The 22,644-nt window shown below is 42.8% G+C and overlaps 1 protein-coding gene and 1 pseudogene across 1 annotated transcript in view; one reads left to right on the plus strand and one right to left on the minus strand.

The window, feature by feature from the left end:
* The window catches only part of GPD1L (glycerol-3-phosphate dehydrogenase 1 like), a 52,535-nt gene that overhangs the window by 21,364 nt on the left and 8,527 nt on the right, over window positions 1-22,644 (minus strand). Inside the window, exons 2-4 of the mRNA XM_019630734.1 lie at window positions 10,900-11,077; window positions 5,040-5,180; window positions 3,423-3,561 (exon numbers count right to left, since the gene is read on the minus strand). Coding sequence (XP_019486279.1) covers window positions 3,423-3,561; window positions 5,040-5,180; window positions 10,900-11,077 — 458 coding nt within the window. The remainder of the gene's footprint in view (window positions 1-3,422; window positions 3,562-5,039; window positions 5,181-10,899; window positions 11,078-22,644) is intronic.
* LOC109375373 (dynein light chain Tctex-type 3-like) lies at window positions 11,401-11,774 on the plus strand (annotated as a pseudogene).

The following is a 22,644-nucleotide window of genomic DNA, read 5'->3' on the forward strand; positions in this document are numbered from 1 at the left end:
CTCTTTAATGAGATTCCTTCAAAATCTTTCTTTCAGTCTATGATTCCATATATGTTTCTGTGCTTGGAAGCTCCACCAGGAGCTTATATATCATCCACTTAGCGCCATGCCTGATACGTAACAGGCTTTGAAAAATGTTTGTGGGATGAATGAGTTAGGTCTTCAACTCTATGAAGTCAGTCCCAAGAATGAAGTGAACTCTCACCACAAGGGGGCACCGTACCTCACCATGCTGGTTAGTATTTATACACCATACTAAAAACGCCATTTTCTTCTTCTTCCTCCTTAGAAGACTCAAGTGGGCTAAGATTCCTGAACCTACCATAACTAAAAATGAATTGGTTGCTAATGTCATCAACAAAGGAGATCTGGATAATCACAGTGCAATGATCAAATACAGGAAATTTAATGTTGATATAATACAATTATCTAACATATAACCATATTCCAATCCTACAGTTACGGCAATGTTGTCTTTCATGGCAACCTTCACTCCCTGAATCTTCTTTAGTCTATGACAGTTCCTTAAGCCTTTCATTATCTTTCATAACACTGACATTTAAAAAAAAATTTTTTTTTTTAGTATAGCTAAAGTTTATATATAAAGCAGAGCGCTAAATGATGCAAAAACCTGTTCACCAGAATAGAGCATCAAATAACAACGAACAAATTATAGCCCAAAGAAAGCAGCAGAAAAATCTCATAGTCAGGTTGTAGTCACATTAATTTTTTTTTTTAGCCCCTCTGTTTCCACACTTCACATTCCCTATCCTAAACAAAATCTAGCAATACAAACTAAGACCAAGAAATTCTGAAATGATGTGTAGTAAAATGCGGTTTGGCTTTCTGCCAAAGGGGTTAAGAAAAGTAAGTTCAGCATACATGCTACAGAGCTTGTTAACTCAGAACAATACAAATCTTACTGTGGCTACAGATCAAGAATGCATATTAAAAAAAGAAAGGTTTGGCATTTAATATGCAAACTTCCCACTACATTCTAAGGATATACTGAAAAGGCCAGTAATGCAAAACGACACTGACATTTTTAAGAGTGGGCGCCAGCTGTTTTGTAACATGTCCCTTACTTTGGGCTTGTCTGATATTTCCTCATGATTAAATTCAGTTTTTACAAGACAATTTAGAGAACATCACCTTTGTGTTCTACCTTACTTTCAATGTTTTACATAATTTAATTCAGGTCACTCTTGCCAACCATGGTCCAACCCACAGCAAAGGCACTGGAAGCACTGGGGAAACAGAAGCCAGAGAGAAAGAGGTATAACTTCTGTGCATCTGTCTTCACAAACCAGCAGAGTCTAACGCACCCCACTGGAAACTTTCCGACAACAGACAGGGCTTAGAGGCAGGTAAAAATCCGAGCCCAAATCTACAGGTAGATATAAGGTTTAAACCTAGGATTGAAGATGTGCTCTCAGCCTTATCAATTCTAACCAACTAATTGGCAAAACTGATTGCCAATTGATTATTGGCAAATAGGATTGAGTTGGAACAACTAGTTATTTTTTTTTTAAAAACAGAAGTAATTACATAACAATTTCACAGGCCACAGTAATAATCACAGATGGCCAAAGGAATTAATTGTGAAAAAATAAAACCTACACACAGAGTAATATATATATACATACGTACTTTTTTTTTTTTTTTTAATTTCCTGGAAGGATACTTAGCAACTGTTAACAGTGATTCTCTTTGGGAAGATGAAGTAGGTAGGAAATTGTAATCTTAATTCCAATTTTACACCTTCTCATATTGCTTGAATTTTCTTACCTGTGGCTATATTACTTTTGAAAATATGAACCTGGGACATGGTATTATTATAGGCCATTTTGTTTTATTCTTTATATTATTTGTGATACCTCTCCTCTCCAAAAATATTATTTAAGTTTTAAGTGCCCACATATATGAGATTGTTGATGGAATACTATGGAATACTATGCAGCTATTAAGATGTATGCTGATGGATTTTGAAAGTTGTTTGTTATACACTAAGTAAATAAAGCAGTTATAAAACACTATACAACAACTACAAATTAAGAGTCTGCACAAATGGAAAAATGATGAAAATTAAATAATAAAAATGGTTATCTTTGATTATCTCTATTTTCCACACTAATGAGGTAATAGCTATGCAATTAAAAATTAAAGGGAGGGGCTGGCTGAGTGGCTCAGTTGGTTAAAAGTGCGAGCTCTGAGCAACAGGGTCACTGGTTTGATTCCCACATGGGCCAGTGAGCTGCACCCGAGCTGAGCTGCTGCTGAGCTGCCAACAGGTGGCAGGACGGCTCAGCTGGTGAGAGCACATGCTCCTAACAACAAGGTTGCCGGTTGGCATGGGATGGTGGGCTATGCCCACTTGCACGACAGGTGGTCGGATCGCAACCGGACTTGGAGCTGAGCTTGCTGCGCCCTCCACAACTAAGACTGAAGGACAACAACTTGGCTGTTCCCCTTCCCCAACTCCCCAACACTGTTCCCCTTCCCCAATAAAAATCTTTAAAAAGAAAAGAAAAAATTAAAGGGAAAAAAAAGCAAAAAAAGAGCAGAAATGTCCTAACTTGCAGGCATGTGGAAGAATCAGGAGCTGCCTTTCCCCGTGTATCCCATCTTACTCAAGAGAGCCCGACCTCTCTCAGAGCTCCTGTTTACAAAGCTGTCAGAGAGAAATGATTCACACTGTTTGACTGACAAAGGCAGAAGTAAGTTCTGGAGTGGCAGATAAAGTTAAACAAACTCTTGCAAAGCAACTGCAAATACAACAAAATTACCCTTCTAGGAGTCCTTTAATATGGTACACAGGCACTTGAGAATGAGAAAGCCCTTTTTAAAAGAAACAAAGCTTTTCACAGCACCCATGTTATAGAAGACTAGAAAGAGCTTTCTATTTCAGGAAGCAGGAGAGCCAAGTTCACGCCTGGGTTCTGTATTAGCTGTGTGGCCTTAGGGCTGCTAACTCATTCCCGAAACCTGGGCTTATTCATTTGAAAACAGGGGTCATTCCTATGAATATTCAGATCTCCTTGGAATAACCTGAGGATCCAGATACCAGCATTTGTGAGTAAAGGAAAGCTGGGTTTCTAAGGCCAGGGAAGCCCCACCATGGATGGAACCACCTGCTTCTTGGTACAAGTAACCTCCCATTTTTGTGCTTAATCTCGATAATTCGTTATTGGATCATGGCGGGTCCAAATGGTCTCCTTAGCTTTCCTTTCATTATGGAAGTTGTTGAAACACCTTCAGTTCCACAGAATGGCCTCTTTATATAAAATCTGCACCCCACGGAAGGTCCACCTCAGGGATGTTAAGGGGGCAGGGAAGAGTCCACTACAGAAAATACCGGATATGGAAAGTGTACATGTGAAAATGCCACACGGCCAGGCCCCTGAGGCCCCAGCGGCCCTCACCGATGGTGGTCTCACAGAACTTCTCAGCAGCCACCTCATTGGCAATGTTGGCTCCCATCAGCACACTGATGTCAATGCCCATCTTCTCTCGGATGATGTCGGAAATGAGCTTCAGGCCCTCCGGGCCCTCATCTATGCCCTACAAGGAGGTCAAGAATTTACGGAAAAACAAACCGTCAAAATACAAGAGGCACGAGGTCGCTGCTTTATAAGTAATCAAGATTCAGACACCCAATGGCATATGTATCTTAAAAAATATCTCTTTCCTACAAGAGAAAACATATTTACCACCTATGTGCTATTTAAAGAATAACGATAAAATAAAAAGAAAATAAACATGTACCCACCTTGAACATGTAACCACCCCGGTTAAGAAACGAAACATGACTGACACCATTGAAGGCCCTTGTCTCTCTCCCTAGTTCATCCTCCTTCCATCTCCAGGGTGAACCACTATCCTGAATGCTGTGTGCGCTGTTCCCTGGCTTTGCTCGATCATTTGCCACATATAACCATTGCTAAACAATGTGTTAAGTCAGCATGCCTGTTTTTGAAAGCCTATGAATGTTATTGGACCGCTCGTATGTGATGTGCTGTTTTGCACTCCATTATTTATTATTTTAGAAATTCACCCATGTGGCTGCATGAATGCTCTGGTTCATTTCTATTTACTACTGTGTAGTTTCCAAAATGAACAGCCCACCATTCATTTATCCTTTCTACGGCTGATTGACATTTGAATTGTTCCAGTTTGCGTTCATAAATATTCATCTACGAACACTCCGCAATGGAGTCTCTCTAGGGCGTCCTTAAGCTTTTTTTATGATGTGGACCTCACCCTGGTGAAGTTTATAAATTCATTCTCAGAATTTCAAATGCAGGAAGCCAATTATATTAAAACATAGTTACCAAAATGTTAAAAAAACAAAACAAAACAAAGCTTTGATAAAGTAAAATATGTGCTGTTTTATTCATGCAATTAGAAAAAAGATGTCAAGGCATGTCTAATGGTTGCCATGATTTCAAAGTTGTGATGAACATAAGTGACGCCTTGAGATATCTGAAGCCACTGTAAAGTGATGTGAAAACATCTGTGATTCTCTTGATAAGAGTGTCCCAGGTCCTGCTCATGCTACTGTTATTGAAACTCTGGCTTATGCTCTACATTCATAAACAAAGGAAATGCTCATTTCAGTTAGAGGCTAAAATAAATAAAAATGCAATTTTTTCCCTACAATTAAGACCATGAACCTCCAGAATTCTGTCTATGGGCCTTTGGGATGGTTCGTGGACTTCTGGTTTAAAACTCCCTCTTTACGGAATCTACCAGGAGTGGGAACTAACGATGATTAATTTCCCAGCTAATGCAAACACCACTGACGATCTCCAGAATTCAGGCCGAGACCCACATACTGGCTGGGAAGGTTCTTTCTGACAGCAAGGCTAACCAGGAGGAGACCACCTTCACATCTGCGATAGAGAGAAAAAAGACAAAAAACCAAAAACTGCCATAACCTCCCCTTCAGCTCCTTATCAACAGATGAAACTGAGAGGAAGTGAAATTTCGCAGTGGCTAATGTCTAATGATGTTTTCGCTGCTTGAGTTGCGAGTGTTACCTTGATCAACGTGATTCCCAGAGCTTCCTTGGGCACTCGCCCGGTGATCTCGTCGCAGATCCGGTGGATGAACTGGTGGGGAATGACAAACACCAGCAGATCTGCATCCTGCACGGCCTCGCTGAGGTTTGAGACTGCAACCTGCCATGGCGAGGAGGAAACGGTTACTTCTATACCAAAACACACCAATCCAAAGGATTCCATTTGCTGACTCTTTTCAGATGCCTACTATGTGCAGAGAACTGTGCAGACAATCAAGGCAAGTGTAGTGTGTCCGCTGCTTTCCTCATTCAGGACATGCATCTGAAGCCAGAAGGTCCTGCCTCTGTCACTTGCCTTCTGGGCAAGTGACTTACCCTCTCCATGCCTCAGTCTCCTTACCTGTAAAAGGAAGTCATCATAATACTGTGTGTGTGTTGTTCTCTGTTTCTCTCCCAACCCCCCAATCCATTTTCTGCCCTCTTTTGCCCCACTCTGTTCCCTAGGAGGCTGTTTTTCTGCAGATGGTTCCCCGTGGGTGCCCTTGCTCTCTGCCTTCCAGCTGGCTTCAGCCAAAGCGGGGCACTGTCAGGAGACCCAAGGTGGGAGAAGAGACAGGTCGGGGTGTTTATAAGCCTCCTGGGCCACTCCTGCCCAGGCTTGCAGCGGTGTTAGCTGACTTCATTCTACCCTGTCCCTAAGCTCTGAGCAGGCTGGTTTGGTGATACACTCTATCCCCTTACCCTTTCAGGAGTGGCTATGGCTTCTTGCTGTTACTACATTCTGGGCACATCACCAAGCCCTTGTGGTTCCCTCAACTCTGTCCCCACCTCTTTAGAAGTGGCTGGTACCTGGTATGCACTCAATATATGTCAGGTATTATGATGACTTCTTTCCTTCAGATAAGTACAAAAATGAGTTTTAAAATTTAACATGGACACACACACACACACATGCAAACACACATGGACAGAGGTGAGGGCATCTAGTGAAGACAAGGGGAACATATGGTCTCTTGCAGAGACGGCTTGTTGTTGCCTAATGTCTGCTCTCCACTTCTTCCTCAACAAGAGAACCTCTGGTCTGGGGCTAGGCTCATAAATGCCATGTAGGAAGGCTGTATTTCCCAGCTTCCCTTGCAGCTAGACGCCCCATGTGATTAAGTTCTAACCAATGGGGTGTAAATGGAAGTGTTGCCTGGGGACTTCTGGGAAGTGCCCTTGAAAGCCTTTCTTCCTCCTTTTGCCAGATGGAATGTGAAGAGATGGCTGGGATTCAGACAGTCATCTTGGACTGTGAGGAGGAATGCAATGCTGAGATGGCAGAATAGTAGGATAAAAAGAGTCCCTGACACCATGATGCATCGTTAATATGATGAACGTCTTTTACACAAGAGAAAGAAAAAGCAAACATTTAGTTTGCTTAGGTCATCGTTAGTTTAGGTTTTCTGTCATATGTCCCTGAAACTAACTGTAACTGATATAGTTCCCATTAAGCATTCCTGGTTCCCAAAAGGGACTTGGAGGAAGATTCTTCTCTGAGGAGGTGCTGTCTGCCACAGGATGGGTAACCCACCAAGGAAATCTAGGTTGGGAGTTGTGATGGAGACCACCAATTCCTCACCAAAATTCCTTCTCCCCTTCCTCAATAATCACAGAGCTGGAAGCTAGTCACTGGTCACCTAGCTAGGGCCTGCATTTTCCAGCAGCCCTTTCAGTTACATGAGGCAAGGGACCAGCTTCTCATCAATGGAATGTGAGAGGGAGCAGTGCACACCACTCATGGCTCAGCGCCCTTAAAACAGTGGGCTGCTTCCTCCACTCTTTCTATTCCTCATTTCTGCTAGTTGAACCCATGGCAACACAGACCTATGAGACGGCACAGGAAATGATGAAGAAAGATGTGACCAAAATAATGGCGTGAAGCCAAGGTGTTAGACCTCTGTCCTGTGAGAGGGAAATCAATCCTTTTGTTCTGTAAGTCACATTATTACTATGTCTCTTCTTATATCTTAGCCTACCCTCTTTTAATACATGTGCTAAGGGTTACTCCCTCACGCAAAGAATTCCCCAAGGGAATTTATCTGGAATTAGTTCATTCTCTTATCCCTTTGGTTGGTATGGAAGACTTCTGCCATTTCCTACCCAGACTCCATTCTCCTTTTTTCTAGCAAAAGTGCCCCTAAATTTCATTTAAAAAACTACTGCTTCGCCATTTTAACCATGCAATTTCGGTAGAATTGGGCCCTCCCTTGCTCTACACACATGGCCCTTAACTTGTTCAAGCCAATTGGCACATAAAAAAGTGGGAACTAAGGAGATGTTTGCTGGGCTTCTGGGGAACGAACAGTTGCTTCCTTACGCTTCTGCAGTAGCTATTGGGTCTTTGTTTTTTTTTCTTGAACAGTGTGGGATGATGGTGTGAGGTCTGGAACAACTGCAACCATTTGACAAATGAGAGGGGGAAGACCTAGCCCTGTCAAGGGCTCCTGCGTGAATGAAGCCAACATTGTGGAAGGCAGAGCAGAGAAACAGAGGAAAACACAGGGCCTGTTGACATTTAAACCCCTAGTTCAGGCTGCATCTGAAACCAGCCTTACCTGGATTTTTACTCATATGAATCAAAACATTCTCTAGCTTAGCTTAAGCTGATTTGAATGGCAACATAGTCATTCCCCTTATAGCAGATAACAGCCCAAAGCTTAGCCCTTCTCCCTGGTTCTTCACACCCCTAAAGGCAGGGGGAAGGCTGTTCTCCTCTTCAGAGGGGCTTCTCTAGATTGGTAATCTAGGTTGCCCCAGTGGCAAAGATTCATCACCAAAAATCTACCTGCTTATTAATTCCCTCCCAGCTGGAGATTCTACCTTCTCCAAAATAGCAGATTCTTCTTGTTCTAATCCATTAGGCTCCTCATTGGCAAAGCTCATTATGCTTTTATATTTGCCTGTGGGCCTACCCAAGCCCCTCCTCCCAGCCTTTGTAAGAGCTCTGCCCTCTCATTCCCTCTTATTACCCTTACTTAGGTGGGGACTTTTAAGCCCTTGTCACACAGAGCCTGGCAGCCTGAATTTTAATTCAAATCTTTCTTCTTTTCTGGACCTATTGTTTCTCCTCTTTACCATTCTCCCCCAACACACACACACACACACACACACACACCTTTCAGCCTTTTCAGGGCATTTCCCAACATGATGAAATGAAAAAGATACCAGGATCAAAGAGAAAAAAAATGTACGTCAGAGTCCCACATCTGCAACTGATCAACTGTGTGCCCCTGGGCAAGTGACTCATCTTCCCTGACCTTAGTCACCCCACATACAGAATGGGGATAAAACTCACCTTTTCCACCCAGCAACTTCACAGAGCACTTTCAAATTAAATAATACAAACGACAGTGCTTTGAAATGATATAAAACAAACGAAGCGATTATTCATCAGAAAGATCTATCCACCTTCTATAAATTCTTAACTTTTAGGGAGTCAGCGCATCCCCATGTCCCTTGTTAAAAAACATTCGCAAGGAAGCTGCCAGCTGGTCCAGATTTCTCCCCGTCTCTTACACATCCTTCTTCAATAAATTAAAGAACCTGCCGCTGGCTGGGTTGGCTGGGAATGTGGCAGGTCCCTAGGACAATATGACTGGGGCTCACACAGTACGTATAGACGTCCTTCCACTCTCCATGGAGGAGTGCTTAGGTCTCACCCATGGAATCAATGTGGCAACGTGTTAGATGAGCTGCACTGGTACAGTGCATGTGTTCCATTTACACAGTATCACAATGAGCCCTCCTCAACTAACACAGGAATGTGAAGACCCTCCTCTAGCCTATCTTTTACTCTGAACAAATGAACACACTGCGTTGGAAAGGGTGGCCTATTTTCATGGGTGCCCTGCCAAATTCTGAGGGTGTCTACCATTAAAGATTCTGAAATATGTAGGGAAAGACAATTCAGAGCAAAAGGGCTTGCCTTTCATTGGCAAGGAGGGCAAATACTCAAATCAGAACTAAGGCATCATGGTTGGTCCACTTAATGTCCAGACTTTCAGAAATCCAGGGCTCTTGGTTCAAGTTCATAAAAAAAACAACCCAACAATAAATAAAATCATTTAAAACAGACCCAATGCAGTCTGTGTGGACAAGCTTGAAGGTTCTTTTGTATCTCCCTGGACTAGTCATCACTGTGCAGTGTGTGGGCACCTTGGCCTAGCTGTCTCATCAGTTAGCTAATTGAACTCCACGGCAACTCAAGGGAATAAGGACTTGGATTAAACCCAATAGCATGATTAACACACAGCAAAGTAGTAGCCTAGATAAAAAATATTGTGGTTCTCTCCTGATAAGACCCCTGGCTTCCCCTAAGGAAAGGTGATCTTGCCTTAAATAATCCACTCTTGCGGATTATTCTGGTCCCACCCTCTTTCTGCCTATAAAAGATCTTCCATTTTTGTACAACTCCTCTGAGCACCCTTCTAGTTGCTAGATGGAATGCTGCCCAATTCATGAATCATTTAATAAAGCCAATTAGATCTTCAAATTTACTTGGCTGAATTTTGTTCTTTACTAAACCTTAAGAGGGTTACTGACAGCATCAATGGGACAATATATGTAAACAACTTAGCACAGTGCTCGACACTAATGAACACTATAACCAAAAGCCAAACAAAATTCTTCAGTGAGCAAGCTCTTTGCAGCTCTAAGCTTCCTGGCACTTAACGGTTTACAAATCTGTGTCCTCTGCTGGACTCATGAGAGAAGACATCTTATTCCTCCTTCTATCTCCGGCACCCAACACTGGGCTTTGCATGCACGGTACATGCTCGTAAAGGTTTGGTGAGTGAACGTATGCAGTGATGGGTGTTTCCTTAACAAAGGAGATGACCTTCTCTGGTTAACCACAGGAATCAGGCAGCCACAATCGTCGGGTTTTCAAACAGTTACAGAAAGCTACGAAGGGGTGAAGCTGGCAACAGAAGTTCATAAACCCCACTCAGAACCCCACTCAGATGAGCAGCAGGGCACCCCTTTGTGTTCCTTACTCTGACTTCTAACCTCCCCTGCAAAAATGAGGCCTGGCAATAACCTTTACTTTTCCCTCCCAGACCTCATAAGCTTGAATTTTAAACTGTCAGTCTTATAACTTTATATTTTCTCCAACTTCCTTCTGTAATTTAGGCTTTGACCCTGACTTTAATTACAGACCTGGGTCAAGTGAGGGGGGTCAAAACCCACACATGTAGAAAGGGTATATGGGGAGTTACCGGGGTACATGAGCAGACGAAGGCAAAGTTGTTAATTCCAGCTTTGATGTGGCCTGCACTTTGAATGCCAAGAAAGTAACCTGCTATGGGCTGAACTGTGTCCCCCGCAAAATTCATGAGTACCCTAGTACCTCAGAATATGACTATTTGGAGACAGGGTCGTTACAGAGGTAATTAAGTTAAAATGAGGTTATTACGGTGGCCCCAAATACATGACTGGTGTCCTTATAAGAGCTGATTAGGATGCAGGTAACACAGAAGGAAGACCATGTGAAGACACAGGGAGAAGGTGGCCATCTACAAATCAAGGAAAGAGCTTTGGAAAAAACCAATCCTGCTGATACCTTGAGCTTGGACTTGAAGCCTCCAGAATTGTGAGACAATAAATTTCTGTAGTTTAAGCCACCTGGTTGATTGTACTTTGTTACGGCAGCCCTAACAAACTAGAACAAAGCCCATTGTTCAGAGTCCAGAAAACCAAAATCGACCAAGCAAAGAACCTGGTAGAACAAACAGAGGAAGAAGGAAGTGGCTTTTATATTTCCCCAAGTCCCAAGGGCTAACTCAGCCATGCGTAACTTTCAGAATTAACCAAATGGACTTTTCATCCTAAAGCCTTACCACATTTTCTGGCAGCTTGTGTCCAGGGAGATATTTTACATTTTCATGGTCATTATTTATGATGTCTGTCAGTTTTCTTCCATTAACTGTTTCTTCAAAGACCCACATCTTGACTGTGGAGGCAAACTTGTGAAGATTCTTGACATTATTACCAATTATCTTTGCAACAGCTGAACCCCTACAAAGGAAACAGTGGATAAGAAAAAAAAATGAAACTCACTTGAGCAGAAGAGAAAATACATTAGATTCTAATTCAGGAGACTCACGTTCTGATTCTGATTCAAGTACTGAGCTTGTAACTCAAGATGGAATGTTGTATCAGCCACAAGCCATTGGAAACTCAGTTGTTTTCACCTGGAAATACCACCCTGGTGATCAGGAACACCCCAGAATTTGGTACAAGCTCAAAATGCACCACCCAATGGAACTAGTAAGCATCAACCTATGTTAGAAGAGAGTATCACAGGCAGCAGAGTAATCTACATAAGAATCAGTGCCACCATGGAGGAGTACCATTGCCACGGCAACGAGGTTCGCTTCAATGCAGATGAAGCCCCCAATATTGTTACAGAGTATATATATATATATATAAAAGAAATATATAGATGGGGTTTTGGGTGGTGAAGATTATAATGGGAACAACAACCACCAATGGACCACAAGCATAGTGGAAAAGTCCTTAGCACATTTAGTTAAGTTGGTTAAAGCTTATGAATACATTGTGACCTGTGCAGTGGTCTAGAGGTGTGCATATGGCTTTCACACAGCCAGCTCATGCTTTTGGGATGTCACATCTGATACAACCTGTACTGTAAGGTGGGAACTGAACCATGAACTGTATTGTCAATGTTTTTGCCATTGCTATTGTCCTGTGACAGACTCAAAATGTTTTGGCTTTGGAAAAAAATAAAATAAACAAAGAAATCCACCTAAAAATAAAAATAACACATAAGGGTGTTCTCTAAGACTTTCAGACAATATTTCAGATCCATCTGGGAGATTAAATGTAGCTACCGTAGAATAACGTGTGTTCTGATGAACTGCAACAGGCCCAAGGTGCAATCATAATGGAAAGACAAGAACTAGAGTGGATTCCAGAAAAGGAACAGAGTAAGAACCCAGGTTCCGGGTCCCCCCAGCAGACATCCAGCTGGCCTCTCGCCTCGCAAGCTCCCATGTTTCTGTAACTCTATTCACCAAACATATTCTGGTAATGAATCAGTCTCCCATAGGCTTTCCCACAGGCGAAGAAAAGGCACTCCAACTAGTTAATGCCAGTCTTGGAGACAAGGACAGCGGGTGGGCAGCTGGTCACTGGAGCAGAGGTGTTCATGGTCGGCCCAGGCATCAGTGCTCATCTTACAGATGTACTGAATGTACAGTGGGCCAAGACTCCACTGATTGGGTCGCTGATTGGTCGGGGGTGGGGGGTGGGGGTGGACACCTGATCCCAGTTGAGCCAATCAGCTTCTCCTACAGGACTCTGAACAGAAGAAATAGTTTGCTTCTTAGACAACTTTCCTGGTGTGAGGAGCAAATGAAAGAACCGTAAACAGCACCTTGGGAAGTCACATGTTAGGCCAATCATTGCTTTTTCTAACAAGACACTGAGATGAGTTCTCAGTTTGGTTAAAAGGAGTTGTTGAAGGTTATAAATCTGTAGTTTTATTCTGCAGTTTTCTCAAGAAAACTTTTTTTTGAGATTAAGTAATGTATTACCATTGCTAAGATGAACACAGATATTTGACACTCAATTTTACACACAACTTAAAACAATAGTTTTAATACAATATCCAGATTTACACAAGTATTTTGTCAAGAGATCAGTGTTCCTTGTATTAGCTTCTACAGGCTCTACTACAGGAATAAAAACTTGTTTTAAATATCTTCCGAGTGTAGGAATATAACAATTTAAGGATGAAAGCTTTTCTAAAGGAGAAGCTATAAATATAGCAAGGAATTTTCTTCTGCCAAGTAAAACTACTTTTAAAACATATAACATTTAAAAAGATAGGCTCAAATGGTGACCCAGTTACAATAATTGAGAAGCAATTCTATAGATTAATTCATAAATATTTTCTGAAAACAGAAGGCTCATTTTTCATCACAGTAACATTTTAAAAACTGTAACAAAATTCCTTCACATTCCTTCACCAATGACAATACACTGTACGAGGTCAGACAATTAAGCTCGCGAACTTGTTGCAATGATGTTGCTAACCTTTTTTTTGGTATCACAGGGATTATTGATTATGAATTTGTACCAACTGGACAAAAAGTTAACCAAGTTTACTACTTGGAAGTGCTGAAAAGGCTGCGTGAAAAAGTTAGACCTGAACTTTTCGCCAACAATTCATGACTCTTGCTTCACGACACTGCACCAGCTCACACGGCACTGTCTGTGAGGGAGTTTTTAGCCAGTAAACAAATAACTATTGGAACACCCTCCCTACTCACCTGCTCTGGCCCTCAAAGACTTCCTTCTTTACCAAAAGATAAAGGAAATATTGAGAAAGGAAGACATTTTGATGACATTCAGGACATCAAAGGTAATACGAACATAGCTCTGATGGTCATTCCAGAAGAGTTCCAAAATTGCTTTGAAGGGCGGACTAGGCGCTGGCATCGGTGCATAGCTTCCCAAAGGAAATACTTTGAAGGTGACCATAGTGATATTCAGCAATGAGGTATGTAGCACTTTTTCTAGGATGAGTTCGCAAACTTAATGAGCCCATTCAAAAACATCAGAATATCTGCTATGAATCAAGTCTAAGGAATTTAGAAGAAATCTGAAAACAGGGACTTGCTGCATTCCTACTTTTACAATCTTATACTACAGTCAATTCTCAAGATGATTTGCTGAAATGGAGTAAGGGGGGCAAGGCAGGACCAAGCTCATGCAGACGAACATATTGGAGATCTCTATCTTTACTCTCAGATAAATCTCAGTTTCTAAGCCAACTCTAATTTATCCCAGCATATAAGCCTTTGTGCTTTAACAACTAGGAAAATCCAAATAATTTTTCTGTATATGAGAATTATTTTCCTGTTCTGAGATAGAATGCATAAACTAAGACAGTTGTTCTCAGCTTTGGCTGAACATTAGGATTACCTGGGAGATCGAAACATCCTGAGTCCTGGGCTACACCTCAGACCAACATCTGTACCTCTGGAGTGGGATCAGGCATCAGTAGCTTTTTTGTGTGTGTGTTTTTTTTTTAGATAAATTTTTTTTATTAGTTTCAGGTGTAAAAAACAATGACTAGTTAGACATTTACACCCCTCACAAAGCGATAATCCCCCTCCCCCAATCTACTACCCCTCTGACATTGTATATAGCTGTTACAATTCCATTGACTCTGTTCTCCATGCTGTACTCCACATCCCATGACTGTATATATATATATATATATATATATATATATATATATATATATATATATATGTGTGTGTGTGTGTGTGTGTGTATATATATATATATATATATACACACACACACACACACACACACATATATATAAAATTATAGTTGACACTCTATTATTCAGCTTCAGCTGTGTACAGGTGTACACTGTAGTTTTTAAAGCTCCCCAAGACACATGTGCAGCCAGGGACTGAGAACCGCTGCTCTGCATAATCATCTAGAACTTTGGGACTCTCCTCTCTCACAGAATAGCTGCAAATACGCGTATCAAAGCTCTGTGGCTTTATCTGTAAAATTCTTATTCTATGCCAGCAGGGCAGTTTGTTAACTAAATGCCCATTAATCCAATTCTCTTCCTGACACTCTGTAAAAAAAGAGGCCAAGAATCTCCCCACCATCACTCTCACCTTTATTCTAATCTTGGAAATAGCTGTTCACATAACTCACAGAGAGATAGCAACTCAGGCTCACAGTGTTCCATGGAATTAAGTAACTCACACAAGGTCAATGAGAGCACGTGTGATTCTGGGGAGTCGAGCAAACTGAGGGGGCATTTCTAAGACACTAGGAATCCCCGTCTAGTAAACCAAGTGGGGAAAATAAACCAGAACCGCAAGATACCTCCTCATGATCTCAGCGGAATACACCTGCTATTCTCTTGATAGGCCCCTATTGGGGCCTGTAGCATCTGTTGAAATGAGTTAGTTAAGAAAATTTAAACAAAAATTGGAATTATTAAGAACTAAGCCCAGCGGATCATGTCCGTACATCCTCTGGGGTTCAATGGGGCTTGAAATGACAGGACAAAAATAAGTAAGGGAAACTCCAGTTATACTATTTACTCAGGTGACGTCATCAGAACCTCATTTTGCCTCCTCCCTGGTTTGAGCAATAACTTCATTCAATCATTCATTCCCTCACTCATTTATCTCAGTTATCCAATCTTTACTGAGTCCCTACTGTGTATATTGCATTGGGCTAGATGCTGTTGATACAACTAGATGCTGTTGATACAACAGAGAAAAAGTTATGCCTTTGCTCTCCAAAGCTTACTGCTCCCTCAGAGAGACAATGTACATAAGGTCAGAGGAATTCACAGTTCTTTGTGGGATGAGAAGTGAAGGGACAAGTGATTAGAAGGTAAACTGTGATGGACATCAACAAAGGACTCAACCGCAACCCATACTAATCCGTGAGCAGTCTCCCATGCTGGACCTTCTGTTGAGAGGCCCGTGAAGGACCGACCCAGCCTGGGGTACAGGGAGAAGGCATGGGAATGCTGCTGAGGGAGACCATCTCTCTGCTGAGAAACAAAAAGGCCTTCAGAAGCTGGGGTGGGAAGAGCAGGCAAAGCAGAGCTTGAGCCCAATCCTCAGCTAACCGCAGACACAGGAGTGAGCCCGGCCAAGCTAAGAACGGCCCGCTGACCCAGACTCATAGCAACAATAAATGCGTATTATTTTAAGCAGTGGAGCTGGGGGAAGGTGGGCTCTTGCAGCAATCACTAAGGCAGATACACCAAACAGCAACTGGGGGTAACTCCAGGTAATTCTGGGCCAAGATGTTGGATCTGCCACTCAGAGATGGGGGTTGGGAGGAGGTGGTGAGGAGGGTGATCAGGATAGAGGGAAGAAGATTCAAGGACAAATAAAGCAAGGAGAGGAACAAAAAGATTCTGATTCCTATAAGACCTAGTCTTGTTCTTTCTAAATAACTTATACAATGTCATCTTTCTCTGTTTTTGGAGATCAGGACTTAACATACTATATTTGTTTTGTTTTAATCTCTTCTCCAATTTAGTACAATCTCCACATTGAAGCAAAGATTTTTTTTTTTGCTGTCCACCTTTTCCTGTCATTTCTAAAACCTCAGACAGTATAATCCACAACAATGAAAGCCATATGGGATAGGCCTATCGCGAACATCATACTGTGTTTTTACCACCAAAAATGGGGGAAGGAACAGGAGGAAACTTGTGGAGGTGATGGGTGTTTATTACCTCAATTGTGGCAGTGGCTTCGTGGGTATTTTCACATCTCCAAACCTATCCCACTGTATACACTAAATATGTCCAGTGTTTTCATATGTCAATTATACCTCAGTAAAGCTTTTTAAAAAACGTATATGCCTCAGCCAAAACTCCTTTTGGCTCTGAAATGGTACTAGATGTGTTCATTACATATGTGTGACTACTTCTGACCAACGTGAAGGGACAGGGTCAAGCAGAGCAAAGCGAGTGTTTTGGAGGAACCCAAGTGTTTTGAAGGGGCTGGAGTCTACTTGTAAGTGACATACCCTGTTCTAAAAAATAAAAGTGACTGGCCTCAGAGAGCCAGCCCAAAATATGCATAAACATGTTAGAACTGAGCTTAAAATAAAAGTACTGACTACAGTCTACGAAGCCCATGTGTGTAGCTTGGTCGTGGTTGGGGTTGAGGTCTCACCGCCACACTGGTGGAGTCCTTCCTGCGTTAGGGGTGGTGGTGCCACCCACCGCACATACAGTCAGGCGTGGGTCTTTACACTGCTGGGTTAAGGGCATGGGTGGCCATGTCTCTACCTGGCCCAGCTCATCCATTTACTTAATGACAGGCGGGGCAGATGACCTCTAAGGTCCTTCCCGGGTCTATGATCTAGTCGTGTTTTCCACAGTGAGGAATGGGTATCAGGGGTACCCCCCAATGGCTGAGTGCTGCCCCCCCACACAGCACCAAACAACACTGACTCACTTGTGCCCTTTTTCAACTCCCGGGGCCCTTCTGAGTGTAGAATGTCTCATTTGAAGGTTCCTATGTTGTTACCATCTCTCCAGCATGTGCTAATTTCCCTTCTGCAGGGTTCTGTCCCATTGCTTTGTTTTCATTCTGCTGGTTGTTGTTACCTTGTACTTATGACATTTACAGAAGTGATATAAAGTTTTCTTTTAAAGGCAACTTTTAAAGAAAGCATAATAAGCAAATAATAGTACAGGTGTGAAACAGAGCCAAAGCCACAAGGGCGGGCAGTGCCTGCAGGATAAAGGTTTCATTCTATCCAAATGCTTCACCCTGCAGATTTAGACACATGCAACTTAGGGACACCCTCACCTTGTGTCACAGAAACAGGTAGTTACAGAACTACCTGGGGAGTGAGTGACTCAGGTCTGCTGATGGCTAGTCCTGGATCTTTACACAGATGTATAAAACCACATTTCCCATGAAATTATGAATTACCTTAAGTTTTGGGCCTCGAAATCTGAACTAATATACAACTTCTACAGTGCTGTGCAAATGAAATTCCAAAGAGACATGGGGAGGAGGAAATAATGTTCCAGCGACAGCTATGTACTGGATACCTGACATAAGATCTCAATCTTTACAGTGGCCCCAAGAGAGGCACACATTATCCCCACTTTACAGATGACGAAGGTGAGCTCAGAGGGTAAATAGGTTACCCAAAGTCACACTGCCCATCTAGAGCCAGCAGTTCTAAGGCAGACCTATTTCCAAAGCTCATACTTTCTGCTATTTTATATTCGCGCTGGTGTATGGTAGTATCATTTGTTAAAAATAAGTACTGAGCATTTATGAAGGGCAGATGCATTGCTGGGCACAGGGGATACAGCGAATAAAGCAGACAAGTGCCTCCCTCATGGAGCTCGGTAAATGGAGATTAATGTTGCTCTAGCAAGCACACAAAGAGATGTAATTGTACCACTGGTGACCCAAGTGGCTAAGCAGGTGACAGAATGACACTTGGCAGACTCAGGGAGTTCAGGTAGAGCTGGGAGGAAGTGCAGTTGGGCTGAACCAGATCTGAAGGCTGAGAGCCTTGCCTAGGGGTAGGGGTGGGGCGCCCTCCAGGCAGAGAAAAGGGCCCCTGGAGCAAAGGTGTAGGAACAGGGGCGGAGCTTATCTTCTGCTTTTTCCCCTAGAGCCAATTTTGTAGGGAGGGGGCGAGGAGGGGAGAGGTTAAGGGAACAAGAGGGAAAGGGGGGAGGAGAAGTGGGGAGGGAGAGGATGGGGCTGCATGGGGCGGGACCAGAAGGTGAAGATGGCAAGGAAGGAGCAAGAGGTGAGAGAGGGCTGAGGACGGGCAGAAACAGTCAGGACTGATTTGCTGCCTCCCAAGGGTTGGACACTGTGTTGTTGTTGTTTTTATTGAAATATAATGACACATAACACTGTACAAGTTTAAGGTGTACAGTGTGCTGATTCGCTACATTTATATACTACCTTTGTAGCACTGTTTTAAATATCTTTCCCACTTCATCTGTTTAAAGCCTCAGCAGCCCTCCACGGCAGGTACTATTATTATCCCCGTTTTTTACATGAAGAAACTGAAGCCTGGAGATCACACAGGTGGTTAGTGGAAAAGCAGACTCCAGGACATGTCTTCAATACTCTGCTGTGCCTCCCTGAGTCCCAGCGGGACGGATACCCACTTGTTGGAGGTCCTAACCTCCACCTTGGCAACCCCCCACCTCCTTGCCACTCACTCTGTGCACAGCCTTCTCCCCCTTACCTCTCTAACAAGGTGTAAGATTTTAATCAGCCTGGGAACGTGCTGCATTACCCAAGGACTGGCCGCCTATCAAGTCAGGCCAGATACCCAACAGGGTCTGGTGGCCTATGTGGCTTCACGAGGTGCAGGATCTTTCTGGGTGAGAAAGGACCCAACAGTCCACCCCTCTTTTTAGCAAGAAGAAACTGGGGCTCAGGGAGGAGAGTGAGCAGGGTTCAGGCAAGGTTCTCCCCATACCACAGCTGGTCTCTCCTAGATCTTGCTGATCCCGACTGTGGATCTAAGGGGAGGGGGAGTTCAGTTTTGGTTTAAATAACATCCACTTTTTTACTCCTAAAAGTAATGCATGAAAGGATAAAAAGCAATTATGAATAATCTCGCCACCTGGGGAGAACCACTATTAACATTTTGTATGATTCTTGGCAGTTAAAGAGGGCTTTTAAAGTACAATCAAATGCCAGAGTATTAGATACAAATGTGAAAATTGAAGCATTTTAAAAATAGATTCAACTTGGTGAATGTTTATTTGATCTCTGGATAGGGAAGTTTTCTAAGCTTAAAATCAAAGGAAGGAACCACGGAGGAAAAAAAAGATCAATGTGAACAACTTCACATAAAGAAAAGGAGGGAGAGGAGGCAGAAAGCCTTTCTATCCGAATTTAAACCGCAGAGGAAGAGTTTAAGATAGAATGTTACATTTAACAAAAACTAGGATACAAAATTGTATATGCCATATGATCACGGGTAATACTTAACAAAATACATACCACCTCATACCCATTAGGATGGCTACTATAAAAAAAATAATGACAACAAAACCAGAAAATAACAAGTGTTAGTGAGGATGTGTAGAAACTGGAACCTTTGTGCAATGCTGGTGGGGATGTAAAATGGTGTGGTTACTATGGAAAACAATATAGTGGTTCCTCAAAAAAGTAAATATAGAAAGAACTACCATATGGTCCAACAATTCTACTTCGGGGTATGTATCCAAAAGAATTGAAAGCAGGGACTCAACAGATGCTTGTACACCGTGTTCAGAGCATTATTCACAACAGCCAAAAGGTGGAAGCAACCCAAGCGTCCACTGACAGATGAACGGATAAACAAGATTTGCTACCTACATAGAATGGAATATTATTCAGCCTTAAAAAAGGAAAGAAAATTCTAACACATGCTACAACATAGATGAACCTTGAGGACATTATACTAAGTGAAATAAGCCAGTTGCAAAAAGACAAACACTGTATGATCCCACTTATATGAGGTACGTATCAGAGCTCTCTTCTGCTGTTGTTGGAATCCAGCCATCACATGGAGAAGCCCAAGCTAGCCAGTTGAATGAGAATGTAGCCCAGTCACTCCTGTCAACCTGGCCAAAGCGTGTCCATTGTCAGACATGTGAAGGAGGTCATCTAGGACCAGGAGCCCCAGCCAACCCACCACCTGCCCATAGCCTTATGAGTAAGCCCAGGCTAGACTAGCTTAGTCCAAATTGTTGACCCCCCAGAATCATGAGCCAATAAATGATTGCTGTTTGAAGGTATTAAGTTTGGGGGTAAATGGTTAGGTAGCAACAGATAACTGATGTAGCTCCCAGCTCCCAACTGTGGAAGGGGCTGAGCCCCAAAGTAGGATGGTGGCAAACTGCCACCAGTATAACCTGAAGGGGACCCAGAAGACACCTGGCCCACTGAGCTCAGCTCTTGACATCTCCAAGCATGTGGGTGAGGGGTAAGGGGAAGAAGAAAGGGAGAGTAGGGTGACCTGGATGGTAAGGACCCTGGAAGCCACCTCCCACCAGCAGCTGTTGAGAGACATGGGGATACCTCCTCGCCTGCCACAGAGAAGATTTAGTAGACATGTGACTTTTCTATCCAAAGAGATATGTCGTAGAAAAGAGTGGGCTCATGTGGGCATTGCTCTGAGATATATAGATGTAAATTGTAGGGGAAAGATTTTCCACTCAAATATAAGATTTTTCTAACATTTTTTCCTAAGATTAATTTTAAAATCAGTTGCCTTAAAAATGGTAAATGATGATCATCTGTCAAGTCTACAAAATAAGGGATGTCTGCTTCAGAGAGAAACCGAACATGACAATTTTTAAGGCCTCATTTCAACTTGATTTTTCTTAAGTGGAAGAGTTGAGAGGATAAGCTCCTCAGTATGTTTATGATAATGAAGTCTGTCCTTGAATAAAGGAAACTTCTCAGTGAAAAATGATAAGAATTTATAGAAACATGGACATTGGATGGATCTGGGTTTCAACTTCACCTTATTAACCAGTGACTTTGAGGGCCAGCTGAGTAGCTCAGTTGGTTAAGAGCTCGCTCAAGTGTGTGAGCTCTGAGCAACAGGGTCGCTGGTTTGATTCCCGGCCTAAGCTGAGCTGCCAACAGGTGGCAGGATGGCTCTGCTAAAAAACAAAAACAAAAACAAAAAAACCCAAAAACCAGTGACCCTGAGAAGTTTTCTTTAAATCTCAGTTTTGTCATCTAAAATAGGGCTAATAATAGTATCACACAGGCTTGTTATGAAATTTATCTAAATGAAATAATGTACCTGACACACAGAAAATGACCAGTAAGTGGTAACTATTACTATGATTATCCTTCCTAGGGGAGGGGAGGAAATGGAAGAGAAGAATGATGGAGGAGGTGAAAGGGGGTTAAGAGATGAACATGCATCTGCACCCATGCCTCGCACAGTAGTCCTGAGTTTTACACTGACAGGTGGGGGGAGGGTGATGGCAACAGGTGACTAAGTATCAGTTACTATTATATTTTTTTAATTGTACAAACTTTCTCACTCTGGTTCAGGAGGGATCTCTGGGTCCTTTCCCAGTTCAACCCTAACCCATCCAATCATGAAACTCTCCCTCCAGCTTCCAAAGCAGAGGTATGTCCGTGCCACCTGTCAACAGGGAAGGGATTATTTCTGACAGAGCTGATTTAGACATTCAAACTGTTTCTGGGCTCTCCATGAGAGGGTAGCGAGAATCAGGACAGAAACAGTAGCACACAAAGCTGACACAGGTGGACAAAGGGCCGCAGCGCTGCATTCAGACGGTTCCAGCAGACCAAAAAAGAAAAGTCACACACATCCAGCTTCTGTCATCAGTGCAAAGTAGGCCAAGCTCTCTCTGACCTTCAGTCTCAGGCCTCAAGCTGTAGGTGATGGTGAAAACAAGGGCGCAAGATAAACAACTCCAGCTGCATATCAGTTATGCTCCTTGTCTTTTGTCCTCTCTCCCCTCCCCGCCTCTATGCTTTGGCTAAACTCCAAATGGGTGCATTTTGTGACTTGATGCTACTAGTCAAGGATGATGAAACTAATAATAATAATAGTAGGTGACATTGATTGTTAGCTACCTTGCACTCCCTGGATCATCTCCTTTAATTTTAACCATAATCCTAGACAGCAGGTACCAATATTATAAGCAATGATTCCTGGAGAGAAGCAGTTTGCTCAAGGCCTCAGAGCTGCCAAGGTAAGAAACCCAGGGCGTTGGAACCCCAAGCCCTCCACATACCGCCCGCCACGTTACTCTGCCTCCAAAGGAGGTCTGGGACTTACGCTCCCCAGAAGCACAGAGGTTTGGCTGTAAAGAAAGCCCTGAAATCTTAGTTCTAGAACTGGATCTTGCACTGTGTCTGCGTGATCTTCTCAAGGTTCTGATGAAGAAACTTTGTTTCTCCTTTGGAGTTACTTAAAAAGCTTTTGGTTTTTGTGTGTTCTTTTTTGTTGTTTTTTTCTGAGCCACTGGGGCCATCAAGAGCCAGGCCATTTAGGAAGGAGCGCCCTGCATAGCCAGT

This window comes from Hipposideros armiger, unplaced genomic scaffold (assembly GCF_001890085.2).
Source record: "Hipposideros armiger isolate ML-2016 unplaced genomic scaffold, ASM189008v1 scaffold_937, whole genome shotgun sequence".
NCBI lineage: Eukaryota > Metazoa > Chordata > Mammalia > Chiroptera > Hipposideridae > Hipposideros > Hipposideros armiger.